This window comes from Pelophylax lessonae, assembly GCF_965119305.1.
Source record: "Pelophylax lessonae genome assembly, chromosome: 1".
In the NCBI taxonomy this organism is placed as follows: Eukaryota; Metazoa; Chordata; class Amphibia; order Anura; family Ranidae; genus Pelophylax; species Pelophylax lessonae.
In genome coordinates this window covers 266424722-266443102 of record NC_138768.1, presented here as the reverse complement: position 1 = coordinate 266443102, position 18381 = coordinate 266424722, and the positions used below count along the sequence as shown (strand labels likewise).

The 18381-nt window shown below is 42.3% G+C and overlaps 1 protein-coding gene across 2 annotated transcripts in view; it reads left to right on the top strand.

Moving 5' to 3' along the window:
- The window catches only part of PI4KA (phosphatidylinositol 4-kinase alpha), a 293423-nt gene that overhangs the window by 139824 nt on the left and 135218 nt on the right, over positions 1-18381 (top strand). For both annotated transcript variants that reach the window (XM_082244087.1, XM_082244086.1), the window contains exons 20-25: positions 2542-2650; positions 4662-4798; positions 6234-6367; positions 6471-6553; positions 10292-10362; positions 17364-17488. In XM_082244087.1, coding sequence (XP_082100213.1) covers positions 2542-2650; positions 4662-4798; positions 6234-6367; positions 6471-6553; positions 10292-10362; positions 17364-17488 — 659 coding nt within the window. The remainder of the gene's footprint in view (positions 1-2541; positions 2651-4661; positions 4799-6233; positions 6368-6470; positions 6554-10291; positions 10363-17363; positions 17489-18381) is intronic.

Sequence of the window (18381 nt, the reverse complement as noted above, 5' to 3'; positions counted from 1 at the left end):
GGTCAGCCAGTCGGTGCACAGATCATACGCAGCACACTGCATCAAATTGGTCTGCATGGCTGTCGTCCCAGAAGGAAGCCTCTTCTAAAGATGATGCACAAGAAAGCCAGCAAACAGTTTGCTAAAGAAAAGCAGACTAAGGACATGGATTACTGGAACAATATCCTGTGGTCTGATGAGACCAAGATAAACTTATTTGGTTCAGATGGGGTCAAGCGTGTGTGGCGGCAATCAGGTGAGGAGTACAAAGACTAGTGTGTCTTGCCTACAGTCAAGCTTGGAGGTTGGAGTGTCATCATCTGGGGCTTCATGAGTGCTGCGGGCACTGGGAAGCTACAGTTCATTGAGGGAACCATGAATACCGACATGTACTGTGACATAGAAAAAATACTGACATACTGAAGCAGAGCATGATCCCCTCCCTGCAAAGACTGGGCCACAGGGCAGTATTCCAACATAACGACCCCAAACACACCTCCAAGATGACCGCTGCCTTGCTAAAGAAGCTGAGGGTAAAGGTGATGGACTGGCCAAGTATGTCTCCAAATCTAAACTCTATTGAGCATCTGGGGGGCATCCTCAAATGGAAGGTGGAGCAGCTGAAGATCTCAAACATCCACCAGCTCGGTAATGTCGTCATGCAGGAAAGGAAGAGGTCTCCAGTGGCAAGCTGTGAAGCTCTGGTGAACTCCATGACCAAGTGGGTTAAGGCACTGCTGGAAAATATGGGTGGCCACACATAATTTTGACACTTTGGGCGTAATTTAGACTTTTTAACTTGGGGGTATACTCATTGTTGCCAGCAATTTAGACGTTAATGGCTGTGTAAGTTATTTTGAGGGGACAGCAAATTTACACTGTTATACAAGCTGTACACTCATTATGTATTAACAGAGGCATGGACTCCAGAGAGAGATATCATTTTGCCCCTGTACAGATCATTAGTAAGACCTCATCTTGAATATGAAGTTCATTTTTGCGCACCAGTTCTTAAAAAGGATATCGGAGAACTGGAGATAGTGCAGAGAAGGGCAACCAAACTGATAAGAGACATGGAGGACCTCAGCTATGAGAAAAGATTAGAGGAACTGAATTTATTCTCTCTTTAGAAGTGGAGATTAAGGGGGCATATGATCAACATGTATAAATACATGAGAGGTCCATATAGTGAACTTGGTGTTGAGTTGTTCACTTTAAGGTCAACGCAGAGGACAAGGGGGCACTCTTTACGTCTAGAGGAAAACAGATTTTGTCTCCAAATACGGAAAGGTTTCTTCATTGTAAGAGCTGTGAAAATGTGGAATAGACTCCCTCCAGAGGTGGTTCTGGCTAGCTCACTAGATTGCTTTAAAAAAGGCCTGGATTCTTTCCTGGGTGTACATAATATAAATGGTACTACATTTTTTTTTAGGTAAAGTTGATCCAGGGAATACCCGATTGCCTCTCGGGGGATCAGGAAGGAATTTTTTTTCCCCTGCTGTAGCAAATTGGATCCTGTTTTGCTGGGGGGGGGGGGGGGGGTTCGCCTTCCTCTGGATCAACTGCGGCTATAGGATTGTGTATATGGGATTGTATGGTTGGGTTTTCAATACTGTTTTTTTTTTTGAACCGGATGGACTTGTGTCTTTTTTCAACCTGACTAACTATGTAACTATTACTTTACATGGTAGCAAAGTGTAATTTCTTCAGTGTTGTCACATGAAAAGGTGTAAAAAAATATTTCCAAAAATGTGAGGGGTGTACTCACTGTTGTTAGATGCACTGTGTGTGTGTGTTTATATTTTTATATATATATATATATATATATATATACATACATATACATATACATATATATGGGCATATCTCTTCTGCAGTGGTTACTGGGCTGCTTTCAAACTGCTTACCGCAAGGTGTGCACCTGTGAGTTACCTGCACGGAGCCATAGACTTTTTTGTTTTTACCTGTGGGTTGTATGCTCTTTCTGGAGGCACACCAAAATGCCTGAATGCAGGAGTTTTGGTGCATTTTCAGAAAGTGCACCACGCCTGCAGAATATAATAGAAGTCTATGGCAAAATACAGCTAACCCACAGGAAAGCCACAGGTGCACTGCAATGCACCTGCGGTGTGGGTAAACTGCAGCGCATCAGTGTAAAGCAGCCTTAGGCCCCTTTCACATGTTTGGTCTAAACAGGTCCGCCTGTTCATTTTTCAGGTGGACCCAATCTGACCCTCTATTCACCTCTATGGAGTGGCAGATATAAACGGAGTAGAGCGGGCTGTGCCAGTGTCCCCTCTGCATATACAGAGTGGAAAAAGACCTGTTATCCATCCGCTCTGCTCACTGTGGCCCACGACCAGTTACCAAGTAACTTAAGTGGCCCTTGCTCTTCAAAAGGTTGGGCACTCCTGGCGTAGACTGATGTTAAGGTGTAATTTTGTAATCCGTGTACATGTGTGTAAAGGAGTATGATTGCATTTTGTTTGTATCTGTAACTTGTATTAGCTTCATTATTATGGATATACATATACATTCAATTTTCCTGCACTTGATTTTCAGCTAACTCGAAGACTACAACCCATCAAAGAGGCCAAGCCGCGTCTACAGAAGCTCTTCAGAGACTTCTGGTTATATTCTGTTCTTATGGGCTTTGCAGTGGAGGGATCAGGTAAATTATAGCAATCATACAGGTTCTCACTGTATTTTGTTAATATTGGTTTTGAATAGATACCAAAAACATTTCCTTTATTCTTCCTTTTGCTTTTCACCTTCTAAGATAGTCCTACATCTGGTCTCTCCCACAGTATTTCTCTAGGCTTATTTACAGGCTAGGTTTTGTGGTATGCATGATTGTTTGTTTCGTTTTTGTCAACTAAGTCCACTCTTATTTCATAATTTCTCTAAATTAAAGAAATGCTAGATCTGTTGGATGATATTTGCTTTTGTGGCCCATGCCTGAAATTACTTCGAATCCCCAAACATTTAATATATATATATATATATATATATATATATATATATATATATACACTATATTGTCAAAAGTATTGGGACACCTGCCTTTACACGCACATGAACTTTAATGGCATCCCAGTCTTAGTCCGTAGGGTTCAATATTGAGTTGGCCCACCCTTTACAGCTATAACCGCTTCAACTCTTCTGGGAAGAGAGAGAGGGCCAAGCGCCGATCTAAGTGTAGCAATATAGGCAATTTATTGGACACACAAGAAGAATCTTACTCACAAAGGATGTATAAAAGCAGGCATCTTAAAAGCAGTGGGGGGTCTCTGAAGTCACATCCAGGGTGGGCTGTCCGGTCAGGCTGTAGCGCTGATGCTGTAGAGGGTAAGCGGCGATCTCCTGTTGCGAGGCAGGGGACGTGCTGATCCTCAGCGGTGGTGATGCAGCGTGGACCCGCCGGTCGGATTGCCGTGACGTCACTTCCGAGACACCAGGGAGATAGAATGGCGACGCGTTGCGGAGCTCCGCTCCTTCTTCAGGCCGTCTGGGAACTCTTCTGGGAAGGCTGTCCACAAGGTTTAGGAGTGTGTCAATGGGAATGTTTGACCATTCTTCCAGAAGCGCATATGTGAGGTCATGTTGTTCATGTTGGACAGGAAGGTCTGGCTTGCAGTCTCTGCTCTATTTCATCCCAAAGGTGTTCTAGCGGGTTGAGGTCAAGACGCAGGCCAAGCAAGTTCTTCCATCCCAAACTCGCTTATCCATGTCTTTATGGACCTTGCATTGTGCACTGGTCCAAATCATTGCGTTGCAGAGAGGGGATTATGGTGTGGGGTTGTTTTTCAGGGGTTGGGCTTGGCCCCTTAGTTCCACTGAAGGGAACACTGCTCTCAAGTTTGTAGTAACAGTTTAGGGATGGATCCTTCCTGTTTCAACATGACTGTGCACCAGTGCACAAAGTAAGGTCCATAAAGACATGGATGAGCAACTTTGGGGTTGAGGAACTTGACTGACCTGCACAGAGTCCTTACTTCAACCCAATAGAACACCTTTTGGGATGAATTAGAGCGGAAACTGCTTTAACCTTATTTAGAAGATTCCCATGAACAGGAACTGAGAAGATCTGTAACAGGAACACCGCAATTTGTAAGTACTTTTACTAACTGAGTAAGCAAAGTATGAACAAATGTCCCAGTTGGTGCGATTTCCTCAATACTTTTGTATTGTTCGGGCAGGAATGGAGGTACATCTTCCCAAGGAAATGATTTTGACCACCAGGTAACAAGAAAATAAAAGACACGACTATACAGAGGCACAATGCTTAGATAAATATAGGCTGTGCAGAGCATGGTGTCCAACATTTTTATGTGGACTAGACAATTTATGATTTCGTTTGTTATTATTAAATCACTATTAATAAATAAAGAAAAACTATAGATCAGATAGGTAAAAGTAGGAAAGAAAAGAGGACAGGGCACAAAAACACATTTTAAAAATGCCCGTTTACTGGTATGCACTTTCTCTACTCTACTCTGCCAAATTGCAAAGAATACTTGCAGCAAAAGTTACCACACCATTTTAGACCTAATATAATTGTAGTGCTGTAGAACTGGCTTGCTATATCCCTGTAAACTGAATTTTAACTGGTGTCTTGTTGAGTTTGTCTCGGTTTTGTGTACAGTTCTAAATCTAATCAGCCAAGTTCTTTTATACTGCAGGTCTGTGGCCAGAGGAGTGGTATGAGGGAGTCTGTGAAATAGCAACTAAATCTCCTTTGCTGACTTTTCCCAGTAAGGAACCTTTGCGGTCTGTCCTGCAGTACAACTCCGCAATGAAGAATGACACCGTAACACCTGTGAGCATTTTTTAAAATTTTGAATATAATGGCAACATGCACACTAGACACTCAAAAACCACTAAAACAATGCTGGATATAACATTTTGCTTTTTTTTTTGCCAGCGGTTTCAAAAGTGTTTAGGAGCAGTAGCATTTTTTGTTAAGGAGTGGACGAATAACGGTGTCTTTAACAACTAGTAAATAGCTAGTTGTTAAGGAGCGATCTGCAAGCCAGCCTCTGCGTCCCCCCCCCAATCCATACCAAGCCCTTTCGGCCAAAAGGAAAAAAAAGTATGGGGGTCCCAAAATCCATACCAGACCCTTATCTGAGCGTGCAACCCAGCAGGCCAGAAAAGGACCCCCCCAAAGCACCTTGTTCTAATGCTGATGAAGACCAGGGCCTCTTTTCCACCACAACCCTGGCCAGGTGATTGTGGGTGTGCAGGGGGGGGGGGTGACTTATTGGAATCTAGAAAGTGCCCTTCAACTAGGGGGTCCCCTGGATTCCCCCCCCCCCATATGTGAATAGAGTATAGGGTATGCTCTAAGAGTATAACGTATCCTTACTCACTCACCACGAATTATCAAAAAGTAAATAAAAACACACAGGTTTTAACAAGTTCTTTCTTAAAAAAAAAAAAAAACAATGCCCCCCCTCCTGACCTCTGGGGCCCTTTCCTCCTAGCCCAGTGGTGGAACTCCAGAGCCCAGTCAAAAGTACGACCTTTGTAAGCCCTGTAGTTCTGCCACTGGTATTTATTTTTGGGAGCCCCAACATGAGGACAAAGCACCCCCCTCCCCATGTTAAGGGCATGTGGCCTGGTATGGTTCAGAATGAGTTAGGGGGTGCTTGCTCATACCCCCCCCCTTTCCTGGCCTGCATGGCTGCATGCTTGGATAAGGGTCTGGTATGGATTTGGGGGGGGGGGGGACCCTACGCTGTTTTTTTTAAAATTATTTTTCTTTATTATTGCCATTGGGGGGCACCACACACTAGTTTTTTTCTTAATTGTGTATTGCTGGTAATTGTTTTGTTTACATTCAGCTGTCAGCGGGGGACCCCACTGACAGCTGATGAGGCATCTGTTATTAAGGATGTGGTAGGTGGCTTGCCGGCCCTCTCCTTAACCAGCTATATACTAATTGTTTAGGACCTTGGCAGGCCGCTGGGTAAGAAAAGAAAAAAAAAATGGAAACCGGTTCTTAGCGGCGGTTAACAGCGTTTAGAAACTTCTAGGAGTTTTTTTTTTTTTTTCTCCTAGAAGTTAAAGCTTGAAAAACGCTTCTAGCCTACAATAGTGTACATGGACACATAAGATAACACTATTTGGTTCTAGGGGCAGAAAAAAGAAAACACTCAAAGTAGCTGTTAGAAGCTTTAAAATAAGTTAGTGTGCCTGAAGCCTTGCTGTGTTGTGTACAAAACATTTGGATTTTGATATTTTACATGCAGGCAGAGCTAAATGAGCTAAGGAGCACTATTATTAATCTGCTGGATCCAGCCCCAGAAGTATGTCAAAATATCAACAAACTAGACTTTGCCATGTCCACTTACCTGCTCTCTGTGTATCGGCTGGAACATATGAGGTGAGCACTCCAACATACATCCACCAAAGTTTTGCTTTTGCTCATGTGTTAAACCTGATTAAAATTATTTATATTTAATCTGAAATCATTTCTTGTCTGGTAGGGTCTTGCACTCCACTGATAAGGACCGATTCCAGGTCATGTTCTTTTACTTTGAGGATAAAGCTATTCAGAAAGATAAATCTGGTGAGAGTTGATATTATTTTATATAAATAAATGTTTACCATTCATAACTCAAATTTACTAGATAGTAGCTTTGAACTTCATTTGTGTTGTTTTGAAATTGGTTACATCTTTTGCTGTTTATCATAGATCTTCAATGGGAACACTCAGGGCAGCCCTCAGAAATTTCGGGGCCCCTTACACAGCTTTAGGCCTGGGCCCCCCGGGCCTGACCACCATCATTCCCTAGGGCCTGCTTACTGACCGTCCTACTGAATCCGCTTACTGACCATCCCACCGAGTCCCGTACCATTTCCCCCTTCTCCTTCCCATGTCCTCCTTCTTCAGTCCCATCTCCCCATCTCATGTCCTTCTCTCACAATCTCATCTCCCCCATCCCATGTTCCTCTCCTCCTCCACCATCCCATGTCCTCTTTCTTCTCCATCCCATGTCCTCTTCCTTCACTAATCCCATCTCCTCCACCCCATGTCCTCCTCCTCTTCCTTCAGTCCCATCTCCCCATCCCATGTCCTCTTCTTACAATCTAATCTCCCCCATCCCATGTCCTCTTCTTACAATCTAATCTCCCCCATCCCATGTCCTCTTCTTACAATCTCCTCTCCCCATCCCATGTCCTCCTCCTCCTCCTCCTCCATCCCATTTGTCCCTCATTCATCCCATGCCCCTCTCTTCCATCCTATGTCCCCTCCACATCAACCCCATGTCGTTCTCCTCTTCTATCCCATGCCCTCCTCCTCCGCCACACCATGCCCTCCGTCCTATGTTCCTTCCTCCTCCATCCCATGTCTTCCTCCTCCGTCCCATGTCCCCCCCTCCTCCGTCCCATGTCCCCCCCCCTCCTCCATCCCATGTCTTCCTCCTCTGTCCCATGTTTTCCTCCTCCATTCCATGTCCTCCTCCTCCTACATCCCATGTCCTCCTCCCCCCCCCCCCCCTCCATCCCATGTCCTCCTCCCCCATCCCATGTCAGTAGGGCAGTGAACAGTGTCATTCCTTTTTTTATTCTTATTTCTTTAGGGCCCTGGTAGCAGAAAGAATTTATATATCAGCAGAAAGTGATAGTAGCAAAAGCTGATATCCAGAGTGACAGAATTGGAAAATCTGTAAAATGCAGCAATTTATAAGAGCCACGGTCCCTCCACTAGGCATGAGGCAATCACAGTGATGTTATCCAGACCTTATTTTAGGGATTCTTGCTGGAATATTTGTGCAGCACTCTGTAGTGATAAAAAGACTGCATCGGGCTCGCATACATTATAGGCATAGAAGCAAGGATAGTGAAGGGAGATTAGATGGGAACATGAATATCATAGACACAAAGCACTGACTGGACATATTCTATTATTATTATTATTATTAGCAGACACATATGAAAAGTGACTTGGGGGGGGGGGGGGGGGGGATACTTCAATTGTGCGATATCAAAGTACTATAATCCAGCCACTACCTGTAACATACAGTTTAACTTAGTACATGTACCTAAACACACCAGCATCTGCAGGGGGGCGGAGCCAGGACATTTATGACGATGAAGAAAAGGGATAGATGGGAGCTCTGTCATTGAATGCTGATGACTGCAGGGGCATGTCAGGAACAGAGGAGAGCTCTTCCTGCCAATTGCATCTGATCCCTCCCCAGAACTTTGCTCCTCATCTCGTCCATGGGATGCTGGGATGAGCTCCGTAGCATGTGAGTAACTGATCCCTGTCTCACTCCATCTTCTCTCCCTGCTACTCCTTGGTGCCCAATCTCCTTAGTTTCTGCAGCTCTACCATTTGTGATGTGAAAGAGATTGGGCGCCGGGGAAGCGTCAGGAGGAGTAGATTTGAGGAGACCCCCAGATGCCCCCTTTGTTTCAATTCTGTTTCCGGGCACCAGGAGCTGTCCCATGGCCATGAGAGCCTCTATCCTTTGAGCTGCTACCCCACACTTCCTGGTTGCTGGGAAAACGCCAAGCTCCTCTGTGCCATTGATTAGACGCCTCAGTATGCACTCCTGCTGCGATAGATGGAGGGGGAGGTGTCCGGAAACGAGTGGCTACCGTGGCTGCAATCATCTAACCTTCAGGCAGCAGATAGAAATACCTCTGGGGCCCGAATCCCTCGGGTCTTCCGGGTCCCTTGGGAGGCCCGGGCCCCTTACATGTGTGTGGGTTGTCCCCAACTAAAGGTGGCCCTGGGTACACTTTAATTATATGCAAAATGTAATAACTGTTGTTTTTTTTTTTATTTTTACGATAAAAAGGAAAAAAGACCAAAAAAAAAGTTCCCCTTCCTTTAAAAATTATCTCAGGAATGTGCGAAAATCGCCCAAATTATCCCTTTTTGAAAAGTAGATAACCAAAGGTGATCTCATTTGTTGCTACAGTATTTTGAATAAACATTGAGGGGGGCTATTCACGGAGCTTGGTAATGGTGCACAAGATACACTACTGTACAGGTCATACACAGAGGGAGGAGGAGAGGAGGGAGTTAAAGTGGGAGTAAACTTCGATCACTAACTTTTACCTATAGGTAAGCCTATAAAAAAGGCTTACCTATAAGTAGTGTAAATATCTCCTTAACTTGCACCTTTTAAGAGATATTTGCTGTACATGCAGCCAGTGACATCACTGGAACATGCGCTCTGGCTCTGGCCTGTCACAGAGCCGGAGTCTGTGAACCCGGAAGCAAAACGGTTGAAGATGTGAACTCCTGCAGCTCTGACATCTCAATGGTAGAAGAGCATTAAGGTATGTTTAACATAATATGCTAGCACATTATAACATTACCTTGCAGAGTAAGAAAAAAAAATGTCCAGTGGTTTACAATCTACTTTAATATACAGGTCACATACAGTGGCCAGATGGAGATAACGGCAGTTAACTTGCAGATGTGTAGGATAAGGGGCTAATAAACAGGTCACTAGAGGGACAGGTTGGAGATTATATGTGGGGTGGGGTGGAGTGGACATTAAAAGTCTGTAGCTGCTGAACCATTCATTCTTTACCCATTTACATTTACTATTACTAAAATCTCTCTCCTTCCTCTATTATAAGATGAATGGGAGGGATCCACACTGAACCAGCGGTTTTCAACGTATGAGCTAAAGATGGCCTCATATGTGGCCTCTGAAATCACCAAAGGGCCGCACATAATGTTCATCATATGTAATGCTTGAAAGGACTGTCAGAAACTGCAGACCTAATAGAGGAAATGATGGTCAGATTGTGTGGACATTCTACATTTTTTGCTGGGTAAATGCTGCAAAAGCTACGAAAGTGGGAACAGGCTTGTAGAAGTCAATGCTATTATCCTAATTAATGTTCCCAATACAGACAGCTAAGGTCCAAGGGCCGCACATCATATGCCAAAGTGCTGTAAACCAAGGCTCTAAACAAGAGCATATAATCACATAATGCACATCTCGTATTGGCCCTTTGGATTATAAACAGCACTGGGTAAATCAAAGTACTTTGTAGGTAGAGTGTAGGAACCTGGGGATGATTGCCACTAAATGGCCTCAAACTAATCTTAGACAGGAAACAAGAAAAAAATAATAAATACTAAATTGCTTTCAGATAAACATTATGACTATTAAATGAAATAACCTATTTATAATTTACATTTTCTAATTGATTAGACTTTTCACAAAAAAAGTGCATCAGTCTTATCAGTAAAATACTAAGAGAGTTCTTTTTTTTTTTAATTTTTTTCATTCTGTTCCCCTAAAATGTGACCACCTTTTCTATATTTTTACAGGAATGATGCAGTGCATTATTGCTGTAGCTGATAAAGTATTTGATGCCTTTCTAGCAGTGATGGCTGATAAGGTAAAAGTTGAACAAAATTGCCTTGTATGTCACTTAGATTTATGCAGTATGTAATACACCAAGGTTCCTGATCATTTGTATCTGCAATGGCTTCATAATTTTGATATGGCAGCTTCTTGACAAAATATTATAATGCCAATGGCAGTTTTATGGCTTTAAGTCGTTTCCAGCAATCGGTCAGTGAAGCTGGTTGTCACACTGATAGGCCAATAGTTAGTGATGTGCAGAAGTGGGAGGGGGCAGTGCAGATTAGGGATCGACCTATTATCGGCAAGGCCGATATATCGAGGGCCGATATTGACTTTTGCCGATATATCTGTATCGACCCCGGAACTGGCCGATATTGCCGATATTCCAAATATTGAGTGAGAAGGCTGGAAGTTAGGGAGCGCTTCTGGTAAAAATTGTATTAATGAAATCAGTCACAAACGCCTGATGGTAAACGGCATAGTGGTGGGAAAAACTACACAGTTTATTGCATAAAATCAATAGAAGTTAAAAACACACACTGGTCGGATGTCGGGCTGAGCCCGTGTACTTGCCCCCACCGCCGATGTACTGCTAGCTTGGTTTCTGGCCAGTGTCAACGTCGCCAGCAGGCGTCCGTGCTGTCACAAGGATGGATGGATGCTTGATGTGACAGGGCTCCGGGTGGACCAACGGTACACAAACCGATACAAGAAACACTCGCGCCGGACAGCTGAAGCGGTGGCGGCACGGGAGATGACGTCACTCCACCGACAAGAGTCATGGTGATGGGACCGTTGGCTCTTCCACTGTATGAGTCGTAGGCTCTTCCTCCCTGTCTCTACCCGGCGCAGTGGAGTGACGTCATCTCCAGGGCCACCACCGCTTCAGCTGTCCGGCGCAAGTGTTTCCTGTATCGGTCTGTGTACCGTTGGTCCACCCGGAGCCCTGTCACATCAAGCATCCATCCATCCTTGTGACGGCACGGACGCCTGCTGGCGACTTTGACACTGGCCAGAAACCCAGCTAGCAGTACATTGGCGGTGGGGGCAAGTACATGGGCTCAGCCTGACATCCGACAAGTGTGTGTTTTTAACTTCTATTGATTTTATGCAATAAGCTTTGTTATTGGACCTTTCCCTGGAGTGGAGCCTTTTTTAAGTTTTTTCCACCACTATGCCGTTTACCATCAGGTGTTCATTAATACAGTTATTACCAGAAGCGCTCCCTAACTTCAGTCTTCTCCCTGATCTGACTCTGCACCCAGGAGTCCCCATCGGAGCTGCTGAGGTTATACACAGGTTTTTCATCCACTGGTTGTTTGGACGCCCTGTCTCTCTTTGTCTGCAAGAGTACCTGTCAAGTAATAAAAATTAAAAAAACATTTTTTTTTTTTAAATGTACGAAAATATCGGCCGATACTGATATGCATTGGCAAACATATCGGTATCGGCAATGAGAAACCGATATCGGTCTATCACTAGTGCAGATCCATGGAATTTTGTCACTGTTTAAAGATAGAAATAGATCTGGTGTGCAAGCACTTGACAGTAATCCATTTTTTAAACCACAGATAGTTTATATTGTGTCCTTGTAAAATAAATTGACACACACTCATTAGTTGTTTTTCTTTTGGGTGTCAGTACACACATCTCTTTGAAATCAACTTTTACAAATGTCCTGCTTATATCAAGGAGTTTAAAACTTGTTTGACCATCATTGGAATTCCTGGAGTATAATGTATAATTAGAGTAGAACAAGTGTATCCCAGGTAATGGTACAACCCATGGTTTAGTTTAGTAGATATTACTGTGGTTTTCAGCATGAGGTTTTATAGCTCATTTTCCACCCAGGAGACAGTCTGCTATGCATGTATTTTTTTTCTTTAAAACAACTTCACAGTGTATAGCTCCATTCAAAATTTATATGCACAGATTGTTCTAATTCTTTTGGAGTTTGTTATTCCAATAATACATTGAAAATACAATTCATCCAATAGTTCAAAAAGGACTAAGGAGGCATTTAAATGAGCTGTGGTTTATCTTCTCCACAAATTGCAGGACACCGTGATTTTCTGCAGTGTATACCTGCATAGTGCTGCAGAGAACACCTGTGGATAGTAGAATGGTAGCAAAATTTAAATGGAATAGTTCTGTGCTATAACCAAGGAAAAACTATACTGCTGCTGACTCCACTGAGTCTGCTTCCATAAGTAGAGTGGAACTAAAGTGAAATTGGGGGTGGATGTGGTGCTGCTTTAGTGGGCTAATATCTGTGATAACTTATAGTGCAGTTCTCTTCCTTATTGTACGAAAAGTGAACAAATATAATCAAAAATAGTTCTAGTTGCGAAGTCCTATTGGACCACACTTTTCTGCTAAATAGGGTTAAACTCAGTAATTATATGAGTGATACATAAGTGAAAAGAAACCTTACATTTAAATAAAACACAATCTTAACAATCCAGTAGATTAGATATAAAAATTATACTTCGTAAACCTAGATCTAAAAAAGTGCTCGATTACAAAAAAAAGTGCCAAAGGCTAGTGACAATCCCTATTGGGAACAATTCATGGTAATAAAAACACAATTCATAAGTCCATAAATGCTGTCTGTGCTCTTAAAGTCTGTGCATTCCGGAAAATAAACATGCCGTGTGCCTGTGCCTCCACTCGTGCGCTCCCCCTCTCTATCCGCACTCACCAGAAAGCTATTCCCACTCTGGGGATCACCAGGATCCACAGCTCACAAGCTGTAAATAGAGCCCATTTCCACATATAGTGTATTTCTCCACCTCCGTTCAGTCCTCTTAGGGCCCGGTCACATACACATGGTAAATAGAAAGAGACGAACCCCATAATGTAATTCCGTATTTTTGTAATTTATTTGACAAGGTTAAAATCCACTTACATAGTATTTAATTTGACATGCGATAATCAGGAAGTGATGCGTTCCACGGACCGGAACAAAAAATGACATAATCACACTTGAAGCTCCACCCTGCGTGTTTCATGACTTTATCAGGAGCTGCAATATATTTTTTTATTATATCTGTCCACTTTTTACACAATAAGAAAAATGCACTATAATTTATCACAGATATTAGCCCACTTAAGCAGCGCCACATCCACCCCCCAATTTCACTTTAGTAGAATGGCAGCGCTTGACCTATTTGAAGGTAAGAGTTCCTCTTGCTATCATTAGAATAAATGGCAAAGTATGTTCAAAAAGCACACAACAGGTCTTTACAAATGAGTCAGAGAAACTTTTATTAGAAAATCATCAGTATTGCCTTTTTTGGGATATAACCACCTCTGTAAGTGGGCCCATACATGATATTGGCGTATTCAGCACCATAGAAACAAAAGTGATAATTTTTGTCCAAAATCTTTGTATTACACAACAAGGACTAAATTTTATTCCAGATCATTTCATTGTCAAGGTATCTAATACAGACTAGGAACTATATTTATGTTATGAGGAAAGCAAACCAAACAACTCTTCCTCTTAGGAGTTTTTTGAATTATTCCATTCTGCTTTGCATGTGTTGGCTTTACCGTACCTATAGATTGAGGGGACTGGCAAATCATAAAGATATTATAACTGGAATTTAATTGAGTTTGCTTGTTTAAAGGAGTAGTGTGGACTTTGAGAAAAAAAAAAAAACACACACATGCTCACCTCTATGCTGCAGCATCGGTGTGGATCCTGGTTATTGTTGGGAACCTTTCAGATCCTGCCACCTATTAGCTGACTCTGGGTCACAGGCGAGCAAAAGTGCACTTCTGAGACCCACAAAGGTTTGGCCATACTTCTTTTTTAAGGTTTCTCTGCAGATGGCAAGAAATCACGCTTCATTGTTAGTGGTAAAGAGAAAAAATTCTGCTGACAAAAGCTTTATTTGCCAATATTGCTGGGATACTCCTTGCTTTTTTTTTTTTTTTTTTTCTAATGCTTAAAGACCAGTGATAATAGGCTTTGATGGACAAAACCATTTTATTTTTTACATCACTTTTAGACGCTTTAGAGATCATTCAAAATTACTTGCAAGTGCAGTTGATCTGTATTTCACTTGTTTTAGCTGCTTTTATATGTTTATTAACTTGTTTTGGGGAGAGAAGCAGTTCTGAAGGAAACAAAAGCCCTTCGACATTGGCCCACTTCTGGATCGGAAGGTTTCCCCCCTTAATGACCAGCTCATTTTTTGCGATTCGGTCCTGCGTTACTTTAACTGACAATTGCGTGGTCATGCGATGCTGTACTCTTCTCCCCCCCCCACAAATAGAGATTTCTTTTGGTGGTATTTGATCAACTCTGCGATTTTTATTTTTTGCACTATAAACAAATTCTGAAAAAAAAAAAAAAAAAACAATATTTTTCACTTTCTGCTATATAACATACCCAATAAAAAAAATTTTAAAAATCAAATGTTTTCATCATTTTAAGGCAAATTTGTATTCTGCTACGAATTTTTGGTAAAAAAAAAATCCCAATAAGAGTATAGAAACATAGAAACATAGAATGTGTCGGCAGATAAGAACCATTTGGCCCATCTAGTCTGCCCAATATATCTGAATCCTATGAATAGTCCCTGGCCCTATCTTGTATGAAGGATAGCCTTATGCCTATCCCATGCCTGCTTAAACTCCTTCACTGTATTTGCAGCTACCACTTCTGCAGGAAGGTTATTCCATGCATCCACTACTCTCTCAGTAAAGTAATACTTCCTCATATTACTTTTAAACCTTTGCCCCTCTAATTTAAAACTGTGTCCTCTTGTGGTCGTTTTTCTTCTTTTAAATATGCTCTCCTCCTTTACCGAGTTGATTTCCTTTATGTATTTAAAAGTTTCTATCATATCCCCTCTGTCTCTTCTTTCTTCCAAGCTATACATGTTAAGGTCCTTTAACCTTTCCTGGTAAGTTTTTTCCTGCAATCCATGTACCAGTTTAGTAGCTCTTCTCTGAACTCTCTCCAGAGTATCTATATCCTTCTGGAGATATGGCCTCCAGTACTGCGCACAATACTCCAAGTGAGGTCTCACCAGTGTTCTGTACAGTGGCATAAGCACTTCTCTCTTTCTACTGCTTATACCTCTCCCTATACATACAAGCATTCTGCTGGCATTTTGTGCTGCTCTATTACATTGTCTTCCCACCTTTAAGTCTTCTGAAATAATTACTCCTAAATCCCTTTCCTCAGATACTGAGGTCAGGACTGTGTCAAATATTCTATATTCTGCCCTTAGGTTTTCACGCCCCAGGTGCATTATCTTGCACTTATCCACATTAAATTTCAGTTGCCAGAGTTCTGACCATTCTTCTAGTTTTCCTAAATCCTTTTCCATTTGGCGTTTCCCTCCAGGAACATCAACCCTGTTACATATCTTTGTGTCATCAGCAAAAAGACAAACCTTACCATCGAGGCCTTTTGCAATATCACTTATGAAGATATTAAACAAAATTGGTCCCAGTACAGATCCCTGAGGTACCCCACTGGTAACATGACCTTGTTCTGAATGTTCTCCATTGACTACAACTCTCTGTTGTCTGTCACTCAGCCACTGCCTAATCCACTCAACAATATGGGAGTCCATGCTCAATGACTGCAGTTTATTGATAAGTCTTCTATGTGGGACAGTGTCAAAAGCCTTACTAAAATCTAGATATGCAATGTCTACTGCACCTCCACCGTCTATTATTTTAGTCACCCAGTCAAAAAAATCTATAAGATTTGTTTGACATGATCTCCCTGAAGTAAACCCATGTTTTTCATCTTGCAATCCATGGGATTTAAGATGTTCCACAATCCTATCCTTTAATAGGGTTTCCATTAATTTGCCTACTATTGATGTCAGACTCACTGGTCTATAGTTGCTCGATTCCTCCCTACTACCTTTCTTGTGAATGGGCACGACATTTGCCAATTTCCAATCTTCCGGGACGACTCCTGTTACTAATGATTGGTTAAATAAATCTGTTAATGGTTTTGCCAGCTCACCACTAAGCTCTTTTAATAATTTTGGGTGTATCTCATCAGGACCCTGTGCCTTATTTGTCTTCACTTTAGACAGCAATCTTAGAACGTCTTCCTCTGTAAAGACGAAGACGTTCTAAGATTAGAATTGATTGGTTTGTGCAAAAGTTATCGTGTCTAGAAACTAGGGGGAAAGATTTATGTCATTGTTGTTTATTTTATTTTTATTTTAATAGTAATGGCGGCGATCAGAGATTTTTAGCGGGACTGTAGCATTGCGGCAGACAGATCGAACACCTAACTGACATTTTGTACACTTTTGGGGGGAACAGTGACATTACTACAGTAATCAGTGCTAAAAATACACACTGTTACTGTACTAATGATACTGGCAGGGAAGGGGCTAACACCAGAGGTGATCAAAGGGTTAAATGTGTCCCTAGCGGGGTGCTTTCTAACTTTGTGGGGGAGGGACTTATGGAATGAACACAGGGACCTGTGTTCTTAAATAGGAGGAACGCGGGAGCCCTGTGTTTATTATTGACAGAATAGCGGTCTGCTGTGTTTACAACAGCATACCGCCGTTCTGTCTCCACAGGGAGCGATCACGGGTGCCCGGCGGCAATCGCGGCTGCTGGCCCCGCAGATCAGCTTCCCCTCTGGCAGTGCGCGCCCCCACAAGCGCTCCTGGGAAGTAACGTACGGGTACGTCGTTTCATGGGAACCTGCCGCAGTATATGTACGGCGGCTGGTCGGCAAGTGGTTAAAAAGGTTTTTCCGTTCACCTGGATCATCTGGTCCCCTAGGTCTCAAATTCTTGAATTTTGGCTGCAACCACAACTATCCCATAATTGGTTACTTGTAGTTCTCCACAGTAAGTAGTGTTGTGAATTTTCACATGGATTTTGTTTTGTGGTCTCTTTAGATCCAAATACTGTTTAACGGAGTTCTTCTTTAAACAATTGCAGATATTCAAAAAATCTTTTACCTTTATTATCTTACTGGCAAACTATGCCTTACAGTAACTAGAGTTTGTATTTCAACATTTTATTTTTCAGCCCAAAACAAAAGAGAATGAGGAAGAATTGGAAAGGCATGCTCAATTTCTGTTAGTAAATTTCAATCACATTCACAAGCGCATCAGACGGGTAGCAGACAAATATTTATCTGGACTAGTAGACAAGTGAGTATTGTGTAGTGATTCTTTTTGGTTAAGTGCATATGAAACCGGGAACATTAATATTTTACCTCAGATATCTAGGTTCTGCTGTTCTCTATGCTAATGATGTGTGTGGTGTCATCATGCTAAGATCAAATAAGCTCACTTAGACTGGCTATACACGTTTAATAGTCTGGTATAGTTTTCCTTTAGATTTACAAAAAACATATTTGAGCTCAAACCTAAACAACTTTCAATTGTATCTAATTAGGCAGGCTCTTGCACTACATATTATAGGGTAAATCTAAATGAAAATTTTACAAGAAAATTGAATATGTATGGCGAGCCTTAGTCCCGGTTCACATATGTGCGATGAAAGACATTGCATGTGATTTGGAGCGCACAGCTCTGAAAATCACATGCGATGTCTGTGTGATGCGAATTCATCCATACAGATTGTATGGCTGAATTTGCATCGCATTCGGACACAACTCGCACAGGACCCTTTTTTGGGTCCGCATCAGAATTGGATCACATGGGTGTTCACATCTATGCGATCCAATTCATGTCCGAACTGACCATTCGCACTGCGATATGCGAACTGATCTGGGGTGCCGTTAACTTAGTATTGACAACCCCAGCGATTCGCATATGGCAGTATGAACTGCCTGCGAGTTGAATGCGATGCGGGAACCCGCAGTGGATTTGCAGGGTTCCTGCATCGCATATATGTGAACCGGCAGTTAGTCTCCCAGAAAGTTAGTTGTTGATGCCTATGGCTCTTGCAAGGGATTTAAAAAGAATACCAAATCAATCATTCTACTGTTAAGCCAATGATCTTCAAGTGCATAGATTTTAAAGTTCTGCAAAATTGTACAGGACTGGCCAAATCAGCAAACTAAGCCCAAAAGCTGACT